Genomic DNA, 15470 nt, shown 5'->3' on the forward strand with positions numbered 1-15470 from the left:
GATACTCATTTGTGACTAGACAGGGCAATACGTAAGAATAACCTGGTCCTTTTTCGCTGTGTTCAAAGACAAAACCGGAAGCGTCATGGAGAATAGCATGCAACCTTAAAATTTTGTAAGCTTTGAAGTATTTGTCAAGTGTGGAATTGTCAATACCAATGAGCCCACCATAGGGTCTTAACTTGAGTGCAATATCCAAATCAAGATCAGGATCCAAGTAAAAACAAGTTGCTAAGAAATACAGATACCTTTCACTATACCCTGAATATTCTTTCTTCACTTGCTGGTATAACTCGTGAATACTTTTCAAATCTACCGTTGCAATTGTTGCCATTGGGCGCTCCTCTGAGAAATGACACTTGAAACCTATTCACCTAGTTTTTGTTGTATAGGGAAGAGATAGAAACATAGAAAACAAAAATATTGAGAAATTGCATTTTAATTCAACCAATCCTATTCCCACTGTTAAGGTTTTCAACGGTGACCCATTTAACTCCCCCCCCCATCTTTCCACCCCTATACTGTTATGACCGCTTAGGATAATCCCCTTTATTCCCATGTTTATTCATCGTAAAAATACCCACTTGAAATAACCCCCTATATTCCCATGTTTAAGTATCGTAAGAAATACCCATTTAAAAAACCCCTATATTTCCATGTTTAAGTATCGTATTATTATCCACTCAGCATAAGGCCCTATATGCACACGTTTATGATCCCAGGAATGCCAACTTGGGATCACTCTCTATATTCACATGTTTAAGTATCGTAAAAAAAATACCCTCCTAAAAAACCCCCTATATTCCCATGTTTAAGTATCATAAAAGACCCAATTAATGTCATCCCCTATATTCCCATGTTTAATTACCACAAGGATTACCCTCTCACCATAACCCCCTGAAATCACATATTTTTGATCCTAGGAATTCCCACTCATGATCACTCCCTATATTCCCATGTTTAGTATCGCATGAATACCCCCCGCTCTCATTATTTACTACTAAGACTGAAAATATATAGTGGCTCCGTTTGACTTCATTTACGTCAATGGAAATCATTCAGGAACTGAGTGTTCGGTAAAGTTTATAGCTGTTCCGACCTCATAGGGGATGAACTATATGCTCAACTTGTTTTTCTTCGGTCCATTTTCGCCGATCGATAATTTCATTTTAAAGATTTTTAAGTGATATCATTAGCAAGCGCTTCAAGCATAAAATTCAACATCAATTTCGTTCTTTTCAACGAGTTACTGCTGTTCGAAATTTTGTCAACTTTTAATGATTGACGTGATTTGTTCACTTTTAGCGTAATTCTTGCTCCATTTAAGTTTTTCTTGTTGCTCGGATTTTTACAATCATCAGAATGAAAATTGTATTCAAGAACTATTTTAAAAAAATCGATTTTACAGTTTTTCTTTGTTTTCATGGCTTCGACACTGTTTCTCTAAATTTAAATTATATTTTGGACTTTTGCCAGCATTTGTTGTACTTTTGTTCAGTCTCGGTAATCAGAAGTTCATTTGTACTAAGTGAACCTATCGCATTGAATTGCTACCTACTGGTTGTTACTTTGAAAAAAAATCTAATAAAAACTACGAGAAATTTCAACTTTTAAGTATGGTTTCTGTCAAATTGAGCTCTAACTCTCTTATTCAAGGTACAGTTGTCGTTCCAGAGAGAAAGATTTTCTAGTTACTGCATTTGACTGCATAATTTTTTTGATTTCTGGATTATTGTTTATAATTGTATATCTTCCTTGAAGTCTTGTCACAATCACAATGTGACGTTATCACTAGACGTTGAATAGCGAACGAATTGAAAACTTGTAAAACTCACAGTGATTAGCTTCAGTTCTGTTCTTTTTTTCGAAAAGCAAAGTTTTGCCTAATTTAAAGGCGTTTTTTGTCATAACTAGTAACCTATAGCCTTTCAACGCATTAAGGAAAATCTTGTCTAAAGTAATTACGAAACAACTCAATTGTTGTAAAAATTGTAGAAGTATCTATTAATTCAGCTAATTTTGAGCTGACTTACTATAGAAAACATACTTAGAAATAGCGTATTTTGGAGATCCAACAAAAATTTTAATCAACGAAAATCATTTGAATGTCTAAGGCTATACTTCTTTGAACTAATTCATTACTTGACTAAACTTTTATCTAAAGAACAAACTTTTCAGTGATAGTTGATTTTCAAAACTTTTTGCAATTTTTTAAATGAAGATCAATAGAATTTCAACCCACAGAGCAATTTTTTTATTTGATGATTAACTTAAAGGCTGTTATCTATGTATTATGTTATATATCTGTTTATTATCTGAAACAGCTACGTGGTTACACGACAGTCCGTTTTAAAAGTTTTTTGGTTCAAATTTTAGAAGCTACTGGCAGCTATATTTTCAGCAGTTAAATAAACGTGCAGGAAATCAACGTTCCCCGCAAACATAAGTGATATCCAAAAGTGGTCATTTCAGATCACCTTTGATTTTTTCATGGTCTTGTGTATGGTATCGAAGACGCCATACAACCATGTCTCACGTATGGTTTCCCACAAACATTTATGGTGGCCATCCCGGGATTTTCAAGGACGGTAAGATAAAAATTATCTTAAATAGCTGGAAAAAAATACGAAATATTGTCCTCACCAGAGCTTTAAAGGAACTGATACTTTAAGAGAACAAAAACACTTCAGTTTCAAACCAATCTTAACTTATTATCTTAACACTGACACAGATGTGTTGACAAAATAGCAGAACAATTTCTCCCTATACCAGTGCTTCAATCATTTTCTAGCAATCAAATTTTAGTTGAATTTAAAAACGAATTGCAAAAACATCCATTCTGTCAGACCAATACGTAAGGTATTTTGAGACTTATATGACCTGCTCCTTTGAAAAAAAAACTCATACACACAAGTTATATTCACAACGCATCTATTCACATATTTACAATAAAATAAGTCTAATCTACGATAGATTAAAAATAGTATTACCAAAGGTCCGCTTTCAACTAAGCATTTAGCAACTGTTTTAAATGTTTATTGAGTTCAATTTCTTTGGTCAAGCGTTGATTCCGCTCACATACAAATGCCGAATATTCTCGTTTGTATTGAGTCAATTTCTCTTCCGCTTCCGATGTTCGACGTTTGAGATCCTGGACCAGCAAATCTTTGTCAATTCTCAAAGCCTCCGATTCGAATCTGTCTTTAGCAGAAATCAACTCTTTTTCAACTGCGTGCAATCGGTCTGACAATCGCTTAATTTCAGCTACTTTATCTTCGACTAGTTGCCCTCTATCGCGTGATAATTGCATGTATTTTTCTTTATCTTTCTGTAAGTCTGCTAATGTGTCGCCTGATTTTGATTTTTCTTCTTTAAGAGATTCTGTCAGCTTCGCTACTTCTTTTAATGAAACTGAAATAAGAAGAAATATGGAATTAGAGAAAGTTCCATTTGACTTCAATCGAAATTAAAAAACAACTTGTGCCAGGGTGGTAATATATATCACAATGGTGTTTCTAATGGTTTTATGAGAGCTCAGTAAAGATTACTACATTGATTTTAATTTTGTACATTTTATTCAGTTAAAAAATACAATTTGAGTTCGGCTACATATAACTGAGTATAATCAAATGTTGGCTCGGCAAAACTCACTAAAACAGGGCAAAAAGTCATTCGAGAAGTAAAATTGAAGACACATCAATTCAACAATTCCTACAGACTCCGGTTGCGAGCAACTAACACAGAGCAATAACCGTTTACCATACAATGCATTTTGTTGAGCGAGCGCAAAAACCAGGAAATTAATCGTGAAAAGTCAAAAGAGCATCGCAAAATAGCTACGCTCAGCTTACAGCTTCGCAGCTACAAAAAATCACACGAAACTTTGAACAGCTTCAGAAAGTTTCAAAACTCCAGTAAAGAGCATGCATTAAAATAAAAGGTTACAAAAGTAAAAATAAAAAAGCATTCAATAGTCAAAAGAAAAGAACTTACAGAGAAGAAGAAAGTTAAAGATCAGCAACAGCAATCAATCGCAATAAAAATTTACGTAAAACAAGCACAAACATTAATTTGCATAAACAAATACCAATTTTTGTAATTTAAAACGTATTCCACTCAGTAAATGTGCACCACTCGATGTGTCTAACAGAGAGCCTTACCGGTTTATCTAACAATCAATTTTATTTTTGCAACGAACATTTTCTGGATGCGAGCGCAAAAATCAAGAAATAACCAAGAAAAAGTCAATCAACAAACTTCTAGAACAAATGTGCAGCGAAGATCGCCAGACGACAAAACAAATAACCAAGAGCACCGCAAAATAGCTACGCTCAGCTTACAACTTTGCAGCTATAAAAAGCGAAACTTGAAACAATGTTTCCGAAACCCAGTAAAGCGCATACATTGAAAAAGAAAGGCTACAAAAATAAAAACAAAAGCATCCAATTGTCAAAAGTAAAGAACTTACATAGAAGTAGAAAGTTAAAGATCAGCAACAATAATCAATCGTAACGAAAATTTACGTAAAACAAGCACAAACATTAATTTGCAAAAACAAATACCAATTTTTGTAATTTAAAACGTATTCAACTCATTAAATCTGCACCACTCGATGTGTCTCAAGATCCAATTAAACATTTTTTTTGAAAAAAAACATAACCAAATAACAAGAAATCTTAAGTGCACACATATAAAAGACTCCAAAAGAACTTATGACAAATCCTATTGCTAATATATGAGCATTTAAACAGAACAAGCAAAAAAAATAATTTTCTCTTTCTTTCCTCAATTAGTTGCTTTTCTGTAGTGGTTTTTCAATAAAACTAACTAATCAAGTAACTTTACTGTCATATTAACAACTAGAAATATAAGGGAAGAGTAACGATGCAAAGCGTATATTTTTTGCAACTGATATTCTCAGTAATCTCTACTTCGAGTTAAATCTTTTAAAAGCAAAAATATAATAGTGACTTCACAATTTGTGGATACTAAAATTGTTGCCCAACTGGATGCCAATGGAGAGCTCAAAGTTGAAAGTTATCTAAAGCATCAGGAACAATGAGTAGGAATAAAAAAATTAAATTCTCATGAAATTGTTTTTCCTGTTGACCGCGTTTCACGTGTCCCATATTCAGGAAATTCATGGAAATTTTGGTCAAGCGTTGATTCCGCTCACATACAAATGCCGAATATTCTCGTTTGTATTGAGTCAATTTCTCTTCCACTTCCTATGTTCGCCATTTGAGATCTTGGACCAGCAAATCTTTGTCAACCCTCAAAGCCTCCTATTCGAATCTCTCTTTAGAAGAAATCAACTCTTTTTCAACAGTGTGCAATCGGTCTGACAATCGCTTAATTTCAGCTACTTTGTCTTCGACTAATTTCCCTCTATCGCGTGATAATTGCATGTACTTTTCTTCATCTTTCTTTAAGTCTGCTAATGTGTTGCCTGATTTTTCTTCTTTAAGAGATTCTGTCAGATTCGCTACTTCTAATGAAACTGAAATAAGAAGAAATATGGCATTAGAGAAGGTTCCATTTGACTTCAATCAAAATTAAAAAACAACATGTGCCAGGGTGGTAATATATATCAGTATGGGGTTTCAAATGGTTTTATGAGAGCTCAGTATAGATTACTACATTGATTTTAATTTTGTACAATTTATTCAGTTAAAAACTACAATTTGAGTTTGGCTACATATAACTGAGTATAATCAAATGTTGGTTCGGCAAAACTCAGTTAAACAGGTCAAAAAGTCATTCGAGAAGTAAAATTGAAGACACATCAATTTAACAATTCCCACAGACCCCGGTTGCGAGCAACTAACACAGAGCAGTAACCATTTACCATACAATGGATTTTGTTGAGCGAGCGCAAAAAGCAGGAAATTAATCCTGAAAAAGTCAAAAAAGCATCGCTAAATAGCTACGCTCAGCTTACAGCTTCGCAGCTACAAAAAATCACACGAAACTTTAAACAGCTTCAGAAAGTTTCAAAACTCCAGTAAAGAGCATGCATTAAAATAAAAGGTTACAAAAGTAAAAATAAAAAAGCATTCGATAGTCAAAAGAAAAGAACTTACATAGAAGAAGAAAGTTAAAGATCAGCAACAGCAATCAATCGCGATAAAAAATTACGTAAAACAAGCACAAACAGTAATTTGCATAAACAAATACCAATTTTTTTAATTTAAAACGTATTCCACTCGGTAAATCTGCACCACTCGATGTGTCGATGTGTCTAACAGAGAGCACTACCCGTTTATCTTACAATCAATTTTATTTTTGCAACAAACAATTTCTGGATGCGCGCGCAAAATTCAAGAAAAAGCCAAGAAAAACTTCTAGAACAAATGTGCAGCGAAGATCGCCATACGACAACAAATAACCAAGAGCACCGCAAAATAGCTACGCTCAGCTTACAATTTTTCAGCTATAAAAAGCGGAACTTTAAACAATGCGAAACAGAACTTTAATCCGAACTTAAACAGAACTTTAATCCGAATTCCAGTAAAGCGCATACATTGAAATAGAAGGGCTACAGAAGTAAAAACATGAAAGCATCCAATTGTCAAAAGAAAAGAACTTACAAAAAAGTAGAAAGTTAAAGATCAGCAACAGTAATCAATCGTAACAAAAAATTACGTAAAACAAGCAAATATTAATTTGCATAAACAAATACCCATTTTTGTAAATTAAAACGTATTCAACTCATTAAATCTGCACCACTCGATGTGTCTCAAGATCCAATTTAACAATTTTTAAAAAACATTACCAAAAAAAAACAAGAAATCTTAAGTGCACACATATAAAAGACTCAACTAATTGCCTTTTCTGTAGTGGTTTTTCATAAAAACTAAAGGAACTAATCAAGTAACTTTACTGTCATATTAACAACTAGAAATAATGGGGAAGAGTAACGATGCAAAGTGTATATTTTTTGCAACTGTGATATTCTCAGTAATCTCTAGTTCGAGTTAAATCTTTTAAAAGCAAAAATATAATAGCAACTTCACATTTTGTGGAGACTAAATTTGTTGCCCAACTGGATGCCAATGGAGAGCTCAAAGTTGAAAGTTATCTAAAGCATCAGGAACAATGAGTAGGAATAAAGAAATTAAAATTCTCATGAAATTATTTTTCCTGTTGACCGCGTTTCACGTGTCCAAAATTCAGCAAATTCATGGAAAATTCAATCCAGACAATTTCAATTTCAGCGAAAAGTTTTCAGGTTGTGGGTTTCAGTTTTGACTCTAAATGCCCACAGAAGTCTACAAAATTAAGTATTCTTAAAAAATTGATCTTTCTGAAAATTAAAAAAAGTTTTAATACCATTCCTACACTTTTTTGGTTTCTATCACAAATTGTCCCTAATAATCACGCAGAATTGTTTGGTTAAGATGCCAGAAAAACCAGCAAGAGGAGAAACATATTTCAAATTTGTTTGAACATTTCCTCTTTCGCTAGAAAAATTGTTCTCAATAGATTTCTTGCACATCACGAGTATCACAGTTGTATTGACACGGATATGAACAAAAGAAAAGAAAACTTGAGGTACACTAAAAAAAACTCAAGTTACACTACGTATCAATTTCAGAACGTTCCATTTGACTTTCAATAGATTCATACACAACAGCAGATTGCCGGAATAGCTGCGAAAGAATAGACTTGCGTGCCGCCGTATAATAGAGATAGAAACAGATACAGATCTAAATTGAAAAAAATCGATGCCGCTCAAAAACCTAGGTAAAAATATTCAGCGATATATAAATAAAGCTTGTTAAAATTCATTCCACAGAAGCCTTTTATTAGGAACCTTTACTGCAAATATGAGTTCCTTTGACCTTAAACTAATTCAAATTAAACTTATGTAAGTGCAAAAGTCATTTTATTGAGTGAGGTAAGTCACGTATGATCCAAATCTAATCACGCAAATGAACTTAAAACATTTGCTAGAGAGAGAATGAGAAATAACGTCACGCGCGCAGATGCCGTTAGTGAGAGGAAGAAGTCATTCAGAAAATTAAACTTTTTCAGCTTTGCTGTGTGAACAAATGTAAAACGAAAAAGAGCGTCAGACGACGAAACATAAAACATAGCAGAACAAGTCCTGACGTACAATTCAAAGAATTTTCATTGACTAAACAGAAAACTAGACCTAGAACGGACTATGAATGGATTCGGAAAACCATTTAGAAAAAAAAACCGATCCAAAAAATCAAAAAAACAGTAAACATTAAAGTGAAATTGCCGCATGTGAACATAAAAACCACTAGCGAGAAAGCGAATTTTTGTTCAAACACCGTTTTCTCACTCTGCTTTATATTTAGAGCGAAAAAATTCACGCCGCAAAACTACTCGCTTTTTCGGCGTGACCAAAATCACCACTCCAATTTGACTTCAAAAATCATGAAAATGTGTGAACAGATCTTAAAAAAAAGACAACGCCCCAATACAATTCAAATTCTTTGAATTGTAAAAAACATAGCAGAACAAGTCTTGACGTACAATTCAAAGAGTTTTTATTGACTAAACAAAATAACTAGACCTAAAAAGAAAATCAATGTCAAAATGTCGCATGTGGACAAATAACCACAAGCAATAAATGGAAATTTGGTTGAAACAAAAAACTAGGACTATAATGAATTATTAATGGATTGAGAAAACTATTTAGAAAAAACTCCAATCCAAAAAATTGAAAAAACAGTAAAAATCAAAGTGAAATTGCCACATGTGAACAAAAAACCAGTAGCGAGAAAGCAAATTTTTGTTCAAACACCGTTTTCTCACTCTACTTTAAAATTAAAGCAAAAAAATTTCACGCCGCAAAACTACTCGCTTTTTCGCTCCACATACTGTTTCGGCGTGACCAAAATCACTACTCCAATTTGACTTCAAAAATCATGAAAATGTGTGAACAGATCTTAAAAAAAAGACAACGCCCCAATACAATTCAAATTCTTTGAATTGTAAAAAACATAGCAGAACAAGTCTTGACGTACAATTCAAAGAGTTTTTATTGACTAAACAAAATAACTAGACCTAAAAAGAAAATCAATGTCAAAATGTCGCATGTGGACAAATAACCACAAGCAATAAATGGAAATTTGGTTGAAACAAAAAACTAGGACTATAATGAATTATTAATGGATTGAGAAAACTATTTAGAAAAAACTCCAATCCAAAAAATTGAAAAAACAGTAAAAATCAAAGTGAAATTGCCACATGTGAACAAAAAACCAGTAGCGAGAAAGCAAATTTTTGTTCAAACACCGTTTTCTCACTCTACTTTAAAATTAAAGCAAAAAAATTTCACGCCGCAAAACTACTCGCTTTTTCGCTCCACATACTGTTTCGGCGTGACCAAAATCACTACCCCAATTTGACTTCAAAAATCATGAAAATGTGTGAACAGATTTTAAAAAGAAGACAGCGCCTCAATACAATTCAAATTCTTTGAATTGTAAAAAAAACCAAGAGCACAGCAATATAGCCCACTCAGCTTACAGCTTCGCGGCTATAATTATTATTTTACATTTTATTTCTATTAAACTGCGGGAAGCTAAGGATATCATCGTAAACTTTAATTCAAAATCAGAAAAATTGAAGACTTAAAGGGCAAAAATATCCATCGAAAAGTTAAAAACCGGTCAAGCAAAAAAAATAACATCCAAAGACACTGTGAATACAACCATTCCTTTGAGAGCTCTCATGAAAAAGTATCAATAGAGATCGCGAAAGCGGAAGGGAGGGCATATTTTAACACAATTGAAACATTCATAATGGTAGTAAAATGAGTCGTCAAACCATCTAAAGCGTCGTTGAGTGATGTAATCTGCCGCTCAAATGACTCACGCTCGCATTCCCAATTCTCCTCTTTGGCACTCATCGCATTTGTCTGTTCACTGAAATGAGCACCTTATGTTTGATCTCCACACTAGAACATCGTCGCACGTAAATAAAGGTCCATTAGTAGAAACTGTGAAATTACATCCTACCAAAAGGTAAACCAACAACTGGAGAGATATCAAACACCCCCCCCCCCCCCCCCCAGAAAAAAAACAAACAAAAACATAACCGACTAACGTCGGGCGAATTGCTCTCAAACGACCGGCGAGCGGTTGGCTTGGTCAGTAACTAGCCACGGGGGGGGGGGGGGTGCACCGGGGGCTGATGGGGGCAGCACTGGGTGGGGGGGGGGGGGGCAAAAGCGCGGTGGGGGGGGGGGGGGTGGAGCCAATAGTGGGGGTGGGGGGTCAACAAAGGGGGGGGGGGGGGTGTCAACCTCTAAGAACCGCCCCTCACACCATAAGTATAAGTCTCCAAGACAGTTTGAGCTGAAACAGACCTGAAAGGCTCTAAGAGCACATAATGCCCGCTGGGCGCTACCTGTTTATCCCGTTTTTGAGGACGAAAAGTCAAAAGCGTCAGACGAAAAATTGGTCAAGCGAAAAATCGCATAAAAAAAAAGACCGACAGGACTAATATAATTGCTACAAACTTCGTTTGAGAGCAATTAAAAAAATCACATGTTCGATGTCATTTTTGCAGCGACTCGAAAACATTAAATAAATAATGAGTCTATAACTGAAACTCGGTGTCATTTTGTTTGAAAAATAGTTGAAAGCAATGATACGAGTGCAATGCCTTTTTTTAACTTACGTATTTTCCCTTTGTGAAGCAATCAAGTCCGCCTGCAGCTTTTTGATGGTTTGATCGAGGGTCTGAACAGCTAAAGTTTTCTCAGCATGACTGTTGCCGTGCAGAAATTTAATCTCGTCCGTCAAACTTTCATTTCGCTCTCGTAATTTTTCGTTGTCCATTTTATAGCCATCTTTGAACTTTATCATCTCCTGATGGTTCGCAGCTGAAACAGGTATATCCACTGGCCATTGAAGGCGAATGCAATAGCCAGGTTTAAAATTACATACATGTTTTAATCTTTTTCAATATAATCAGGTTTTTTAGGTAATTTAAAAGTTGACTTAAATTCCATGTTTTATCCTCTACCAAGATATTCAGGATTTTTTAAAGTAATTTAGAAGTTAATGTTGCAACATTAGTTGTAATGGGTGAACTATATCACAGCCTCTTTTTTCTCCAGAACTTTTCAACGCATTCTAGAAAGATCAAAAAGGCATTATTTGAAAGGTCTTGAAGTGTAGAATTCAAATCCAAAAGAAAAAAATTATGAAATGCCAAGTTTACCCTATGTCCCTCTCTCTCACACATACAAAAGTACACACACACACACACACACACACACACCACACACACACACACACACACACACACACACACACACACACACCACCCACACACACACACACACACACACACACACACACACACACGCACACACACACCACACACACACTCTTCTCTCCACCAGCATAACAAACACGTTTGGATTTTGTCTCCGCTCACGGTCCTCAATTGTTCATCTAGGTCTCGTTTGTTCGTCAGCGTTTTGAAGTATAAACTTTTTCTGTTATGCATTGATAACTTACCACCAAAAAGTGATGAAATTTGCTATGTTTTTCAAGTTCTCAAAATTTAATATTCTTACGATTTTTTGTATTTTATGAGCTGAATAGGCCACCTAAACAGCTGTAAATTTCTCGGATGTGTTATGACTAACATTTTAGCAGCACAACAATGCTTCTGGAGATCATTGAACTTCAAGTCACTTCGCAAATTTTTTTGGAAATATTGCTAGTTTTGTCCCTATTTACTCTGGTTGTGATTCACATGCTAATCTAAGTTTCTGTTGGCCTATAAATTAGTTATATGTAGCATTTGACAAAAATGTAAACGAAACTGAAGTTGAAAATGTCATTTATTACAAAATTTACCACTCTTTATCTGTCTGTTTTTCGACTTCAATCGTTCGGGAATGACGGGTTAAATTACAATGTTTTTTTCCTCTCCCGCAGAAAAAGTCTAAACTACAATCCTTTTGATTTCTGATAGATGAAAAAAAATCGGTTTTTGAAATCTGAACACCATTATTTGCTATAAATCTGTTATCTTTGCAATTTTTTAAAATGTTCTATAAAAATATAATAGTTTTTGGACTCTATTTTGCTCCATATGGTCAACAAGTGGCTGTGAAGAAAAAGTTGCTTTAATTTGAGTTCGAGTTTTGTGGCTGAAGAGCTCTTTTTCTATTTTTTTTTTCATTTTGTTTCTCTTTCAATGACCAAAAAAGTTGTTATTGCTGATTAAAAAAAATATGTTCTGGACATTTCACCTGCTACTGATACCTAATGCCTTAATAGCAGTGTTCTTTAGATTCCTGAGACCGCTTGTTTCTTGCCTTCTCCCGTCTAATCTGAATTTCCAATTTAAAATTTGATCTTTGTTGAGAATATGGACCATGCAGACTTGTCGGGCCGACGTGGATCCTGAAACCAGTTTGCTCAATTCTTAGTGGAAAGTTGCTCGAAAGGCCAAAAACAAGTTAAACAGTCAGTTTTTAAAGTTTTGTATGCCCAGAGTAGTTAAGAATTTCCTGCGTGTTTCGCTTTTTAATTCTTTTTGCTTCAGTTTCCTTCTTCGATTTGGTTTCTGCCAGCGATTGGTAGTTGCTCTTCCGTATCAGAAACACAATTTCATCTGAAGTTGTGTTTATGTTGATAAAGTCGACTCTAACAACAAACAATGTTATTTTTTACAATTGTTTTTGATTATTGAAAATGTTTGCTATTTCTATAAACTTTTAAGAACCTTCTCTGAAGCAGAATCATGAACAAAAAATATCAAAAATAGCAATTAAACTGTAGCATATATTTTTGGATCAAAATAGACAGATTTAGGACAACAGAGGCACTTCCTGTACAATAGTTCCGATCGACGCTCTCACTGCAGGGACCGACGCATAGAGCGCGAGCCAGGGAAGCATAGTATGGAGCTACGCAAAAGCCTGAAATTTAATTTTGTCATGACGTAAGTGATCACGACTGAAAAACAATCCTCCTTCTTAGCGCTGATCCTGTTAGCCAATCTTGTTATGGCTTTCGACGAGGACGGACCGACTCCTCCTGTACAGAAGATTAACGGAAAGAAGGTGGCCTTTACGACTTCGATTATCCTTTGTTTCAGTTTCTTGATAGACTCGTGGACTTCTAAGAATCCCGTATTCTTCTTGGGCAACTCTTAGCATACGGATTAAACACTTTCACATTTCACATAGAGGAATGTTCTTCAGAAGCGTCACTCGAAAAAACCATTAGCATTGATATCTAGTCAAGCACCGTTATCAGTAGTGGTACTTTTAATTGCAAAAGTTTCACCTTGCAAAGTCTGAAGTAAGGCTTTAGTTTAACATTACCGCAAACCTTATTGAGCAGTTTGGCAACAGAGCCACGCATGTCACTGTGTTCTGCTTTGGTCAATGAAGAGCGTGAGCTACAGTAAAAATTTCTCCAGATCTGCATGGTGATTACAGTTTTACGGGATCCCATCCAGAGCTAAAGGCTATTCCATCTCCGAATTCTCCCTTGATTAGATCGACATATCTTTTCAAAGAAGTGCGTTTAGCTAGCATGATGCTCTTTTTTCCATGGCCAAATACAGATAATATACCTGTTTTTCATTGATGAGATCCTTCAATGCCATTTTTTGCTCGCGCCTGTTCCTGCTTTTCCCTTGTTTTTTTTTCAAAAACTTTTCCTGATGAAAGTTTGCATCTACAGCGCTAAGATATAGTAAGGGTTCACAAATCTGAATAGATCTTTGATATTCGTCTGCCCTGTCTTCAGGTAGAAGAATGTTTAGGCCACCTTCTCCAACAGGAAGAAAAAACCTTCCGACAATTATCAACGTGAGGGATGGTTTAATTAACATTGATGGAATAGGATTTTTCTCAATTATGCCTTCAGCTTCCCGCAGCAGACTCTCAGAATTTGGAGTAGTTCTTGCAATGAAAGTCAATTATCGAAACTTAGAGGATTTTCACTTATTTGCGATTTCTGTTATTGTTGTTTTTGCCTTTGCTTGCTTTTTTATGTCGAGCAAGATTTTCATTACATTTCAAGTTCTCTGTTCTTGCTTTCGTGCTTTATTGATAGGCAATTTTGTTGCTCAATATCTTAATACCAGCAGTACCCACAATTGAAATTTTTTGTTTTCTATAAATTTGTTCAAGCTAGTTTTTGCAGGTTTGCCTCGTAATTGTCAATTTGCCTGCTCTTCCAATCAGAAATTTTCAGGTGTTTCATGCAATTCTTTAAAACTCAGGACTTGTTGGAACTTTCTGTGCCAAGTGCAGAACCGCACAACCTATCATATAAATTTGAGTTGAATTTTATCGTGGACTTATTTCCTGGGGTTTAATTTACCGCTATATAAAATATCGAATTCAGAACATCGAATTACCAAGAATGTCAAACTTTTCCTCCAGCATGCCGAATTTTGCTTTCTCTATTGTTAACTGTTCTTCGTAATCGGTTACTGTCTGCTGTAACTCATCAACAATATTCTCAAAGCTTTTCCTTCGTTTGTACTCCTCGTCGGCTCGAGCTTTCAAAATCATGATCAGATTGCTTTGTTCGTCAATCCTCGATTTGAGCAACCCTATTTCTGTCTTGTCAATTGAATTCAGGTTTCTACAAGCCTCAAGTGCTTTCTTGACATCTTCTTCCATTTTTTTTTCAAATATGCTGTTCTACATTAAGATCTGTAGCACAATAAAAATTATGCACTCTACTTCAAGCATTTGTAGACAAAATTTTTGGCGAACTCGAGCACCGTTTGAAAAATTCTTTTTTTAAAAGAAAAAAAGTCAATTAGGAGAAAACCCCTCCCCTAAAAGGGTAGTCGGTCAACTCCTATGTATTTATAAATCTTGACAGTAGTTAAAAATTAAAGCATCAGATGCAAAAGATAGAAATTGAAGCATCAGAATTATATTCATAATAGATTTGGTAAATAGCAATCAGAATATAATGCGGTGATTTTGAATCAAAATTAGATATTAAAATATTGACGGTTCTACTGCAGTGTGCGCCACGGAGGCAGAGTATGGGGCAACGCAAAAGAGCGAAACTTAATTTTATCCTAATGTACGTGATCACGTCCGAATGTGAATCTTCTTATAGCTGATCCTGGATGCCAACCTCTGTATGGCTTTTGATGCTGATGGACCAGCTCCTCCTGTACATGAGAAGATTAACGGACAGGTGGACTTCTCGAATTCGATTATACTTTGCTCGTATTTCAGCTTCTTGATGGACTCGTGATATTTGTAGGAATCCGGTATGCTTCTTGGTCAACTCTTCGCATACCCTTTATGCGAACCCTTTATGTTCGCGGATGACCTAAAAATACTCCACATTGGAACACCAGCAGACCAAGTACACAGTAAACTCGACGCACTGGAAGACTGGGTCACCCGAAACAAAATGGGTCTAGCTATTGAAAAATGCGCCAAAGTTTTGTTCAAAGGTCCAAAAAACCACTTCTACCTG

At 35.2% G+C, this 15470-nt stretch overlaps 1 protein-coding gene across 1 annotated transcript in view; it reads right to left on the reverse strand.

Annotated features, from left to right (window-relative positions):
• Nucleotides 1–2901: 2901 nt before the first annotated feature.
• Nucleotides 2902–15470, reverse strand: part of LOC142349484 (coiled-coil domain-containing protein 89-like) — a 188827-nt gene continuing 176258 nt past the window's right edge. The window contains exons 2-5 of the mRNA XM_075401073.1: nt 14380–14680; nt 10663–10867; nt 9808–9905; nt 2902–3411 (exon numbers count right to left, since the gene is read on the reverse strand). Of these exons, the coding sequence (XP_075257188.1) occupies nt 3008–3411; nt 9808–9905; nt 10663–10867; nt 14380–14647 (975 nt within the window). The 5' untranslated portion in view covers nt 14648–14680 and the 3' untranslated portion in view covers nt 2902–3007. The remainder of the gene's footprint in view (nt 3412–9807; nt 9906–10662; nt 10868–14379; nt 14681–15470) is intronic.

The sequence above is a fragment of the Convolutriloba macropyga genome, chromosome 11 (genome assembly GCF_964194025.1).
Source record: "Convolutriloba macropyga chromosome 11, txConMacr16.3, whole genome shotgun sequence".
Classification (NCBI taxonomy): Eukaryota; Metazoa; Xenacoelomorpha; order Acoela; family Convolutidae; genus Convolutriloba; species Convolutriloba macropyga.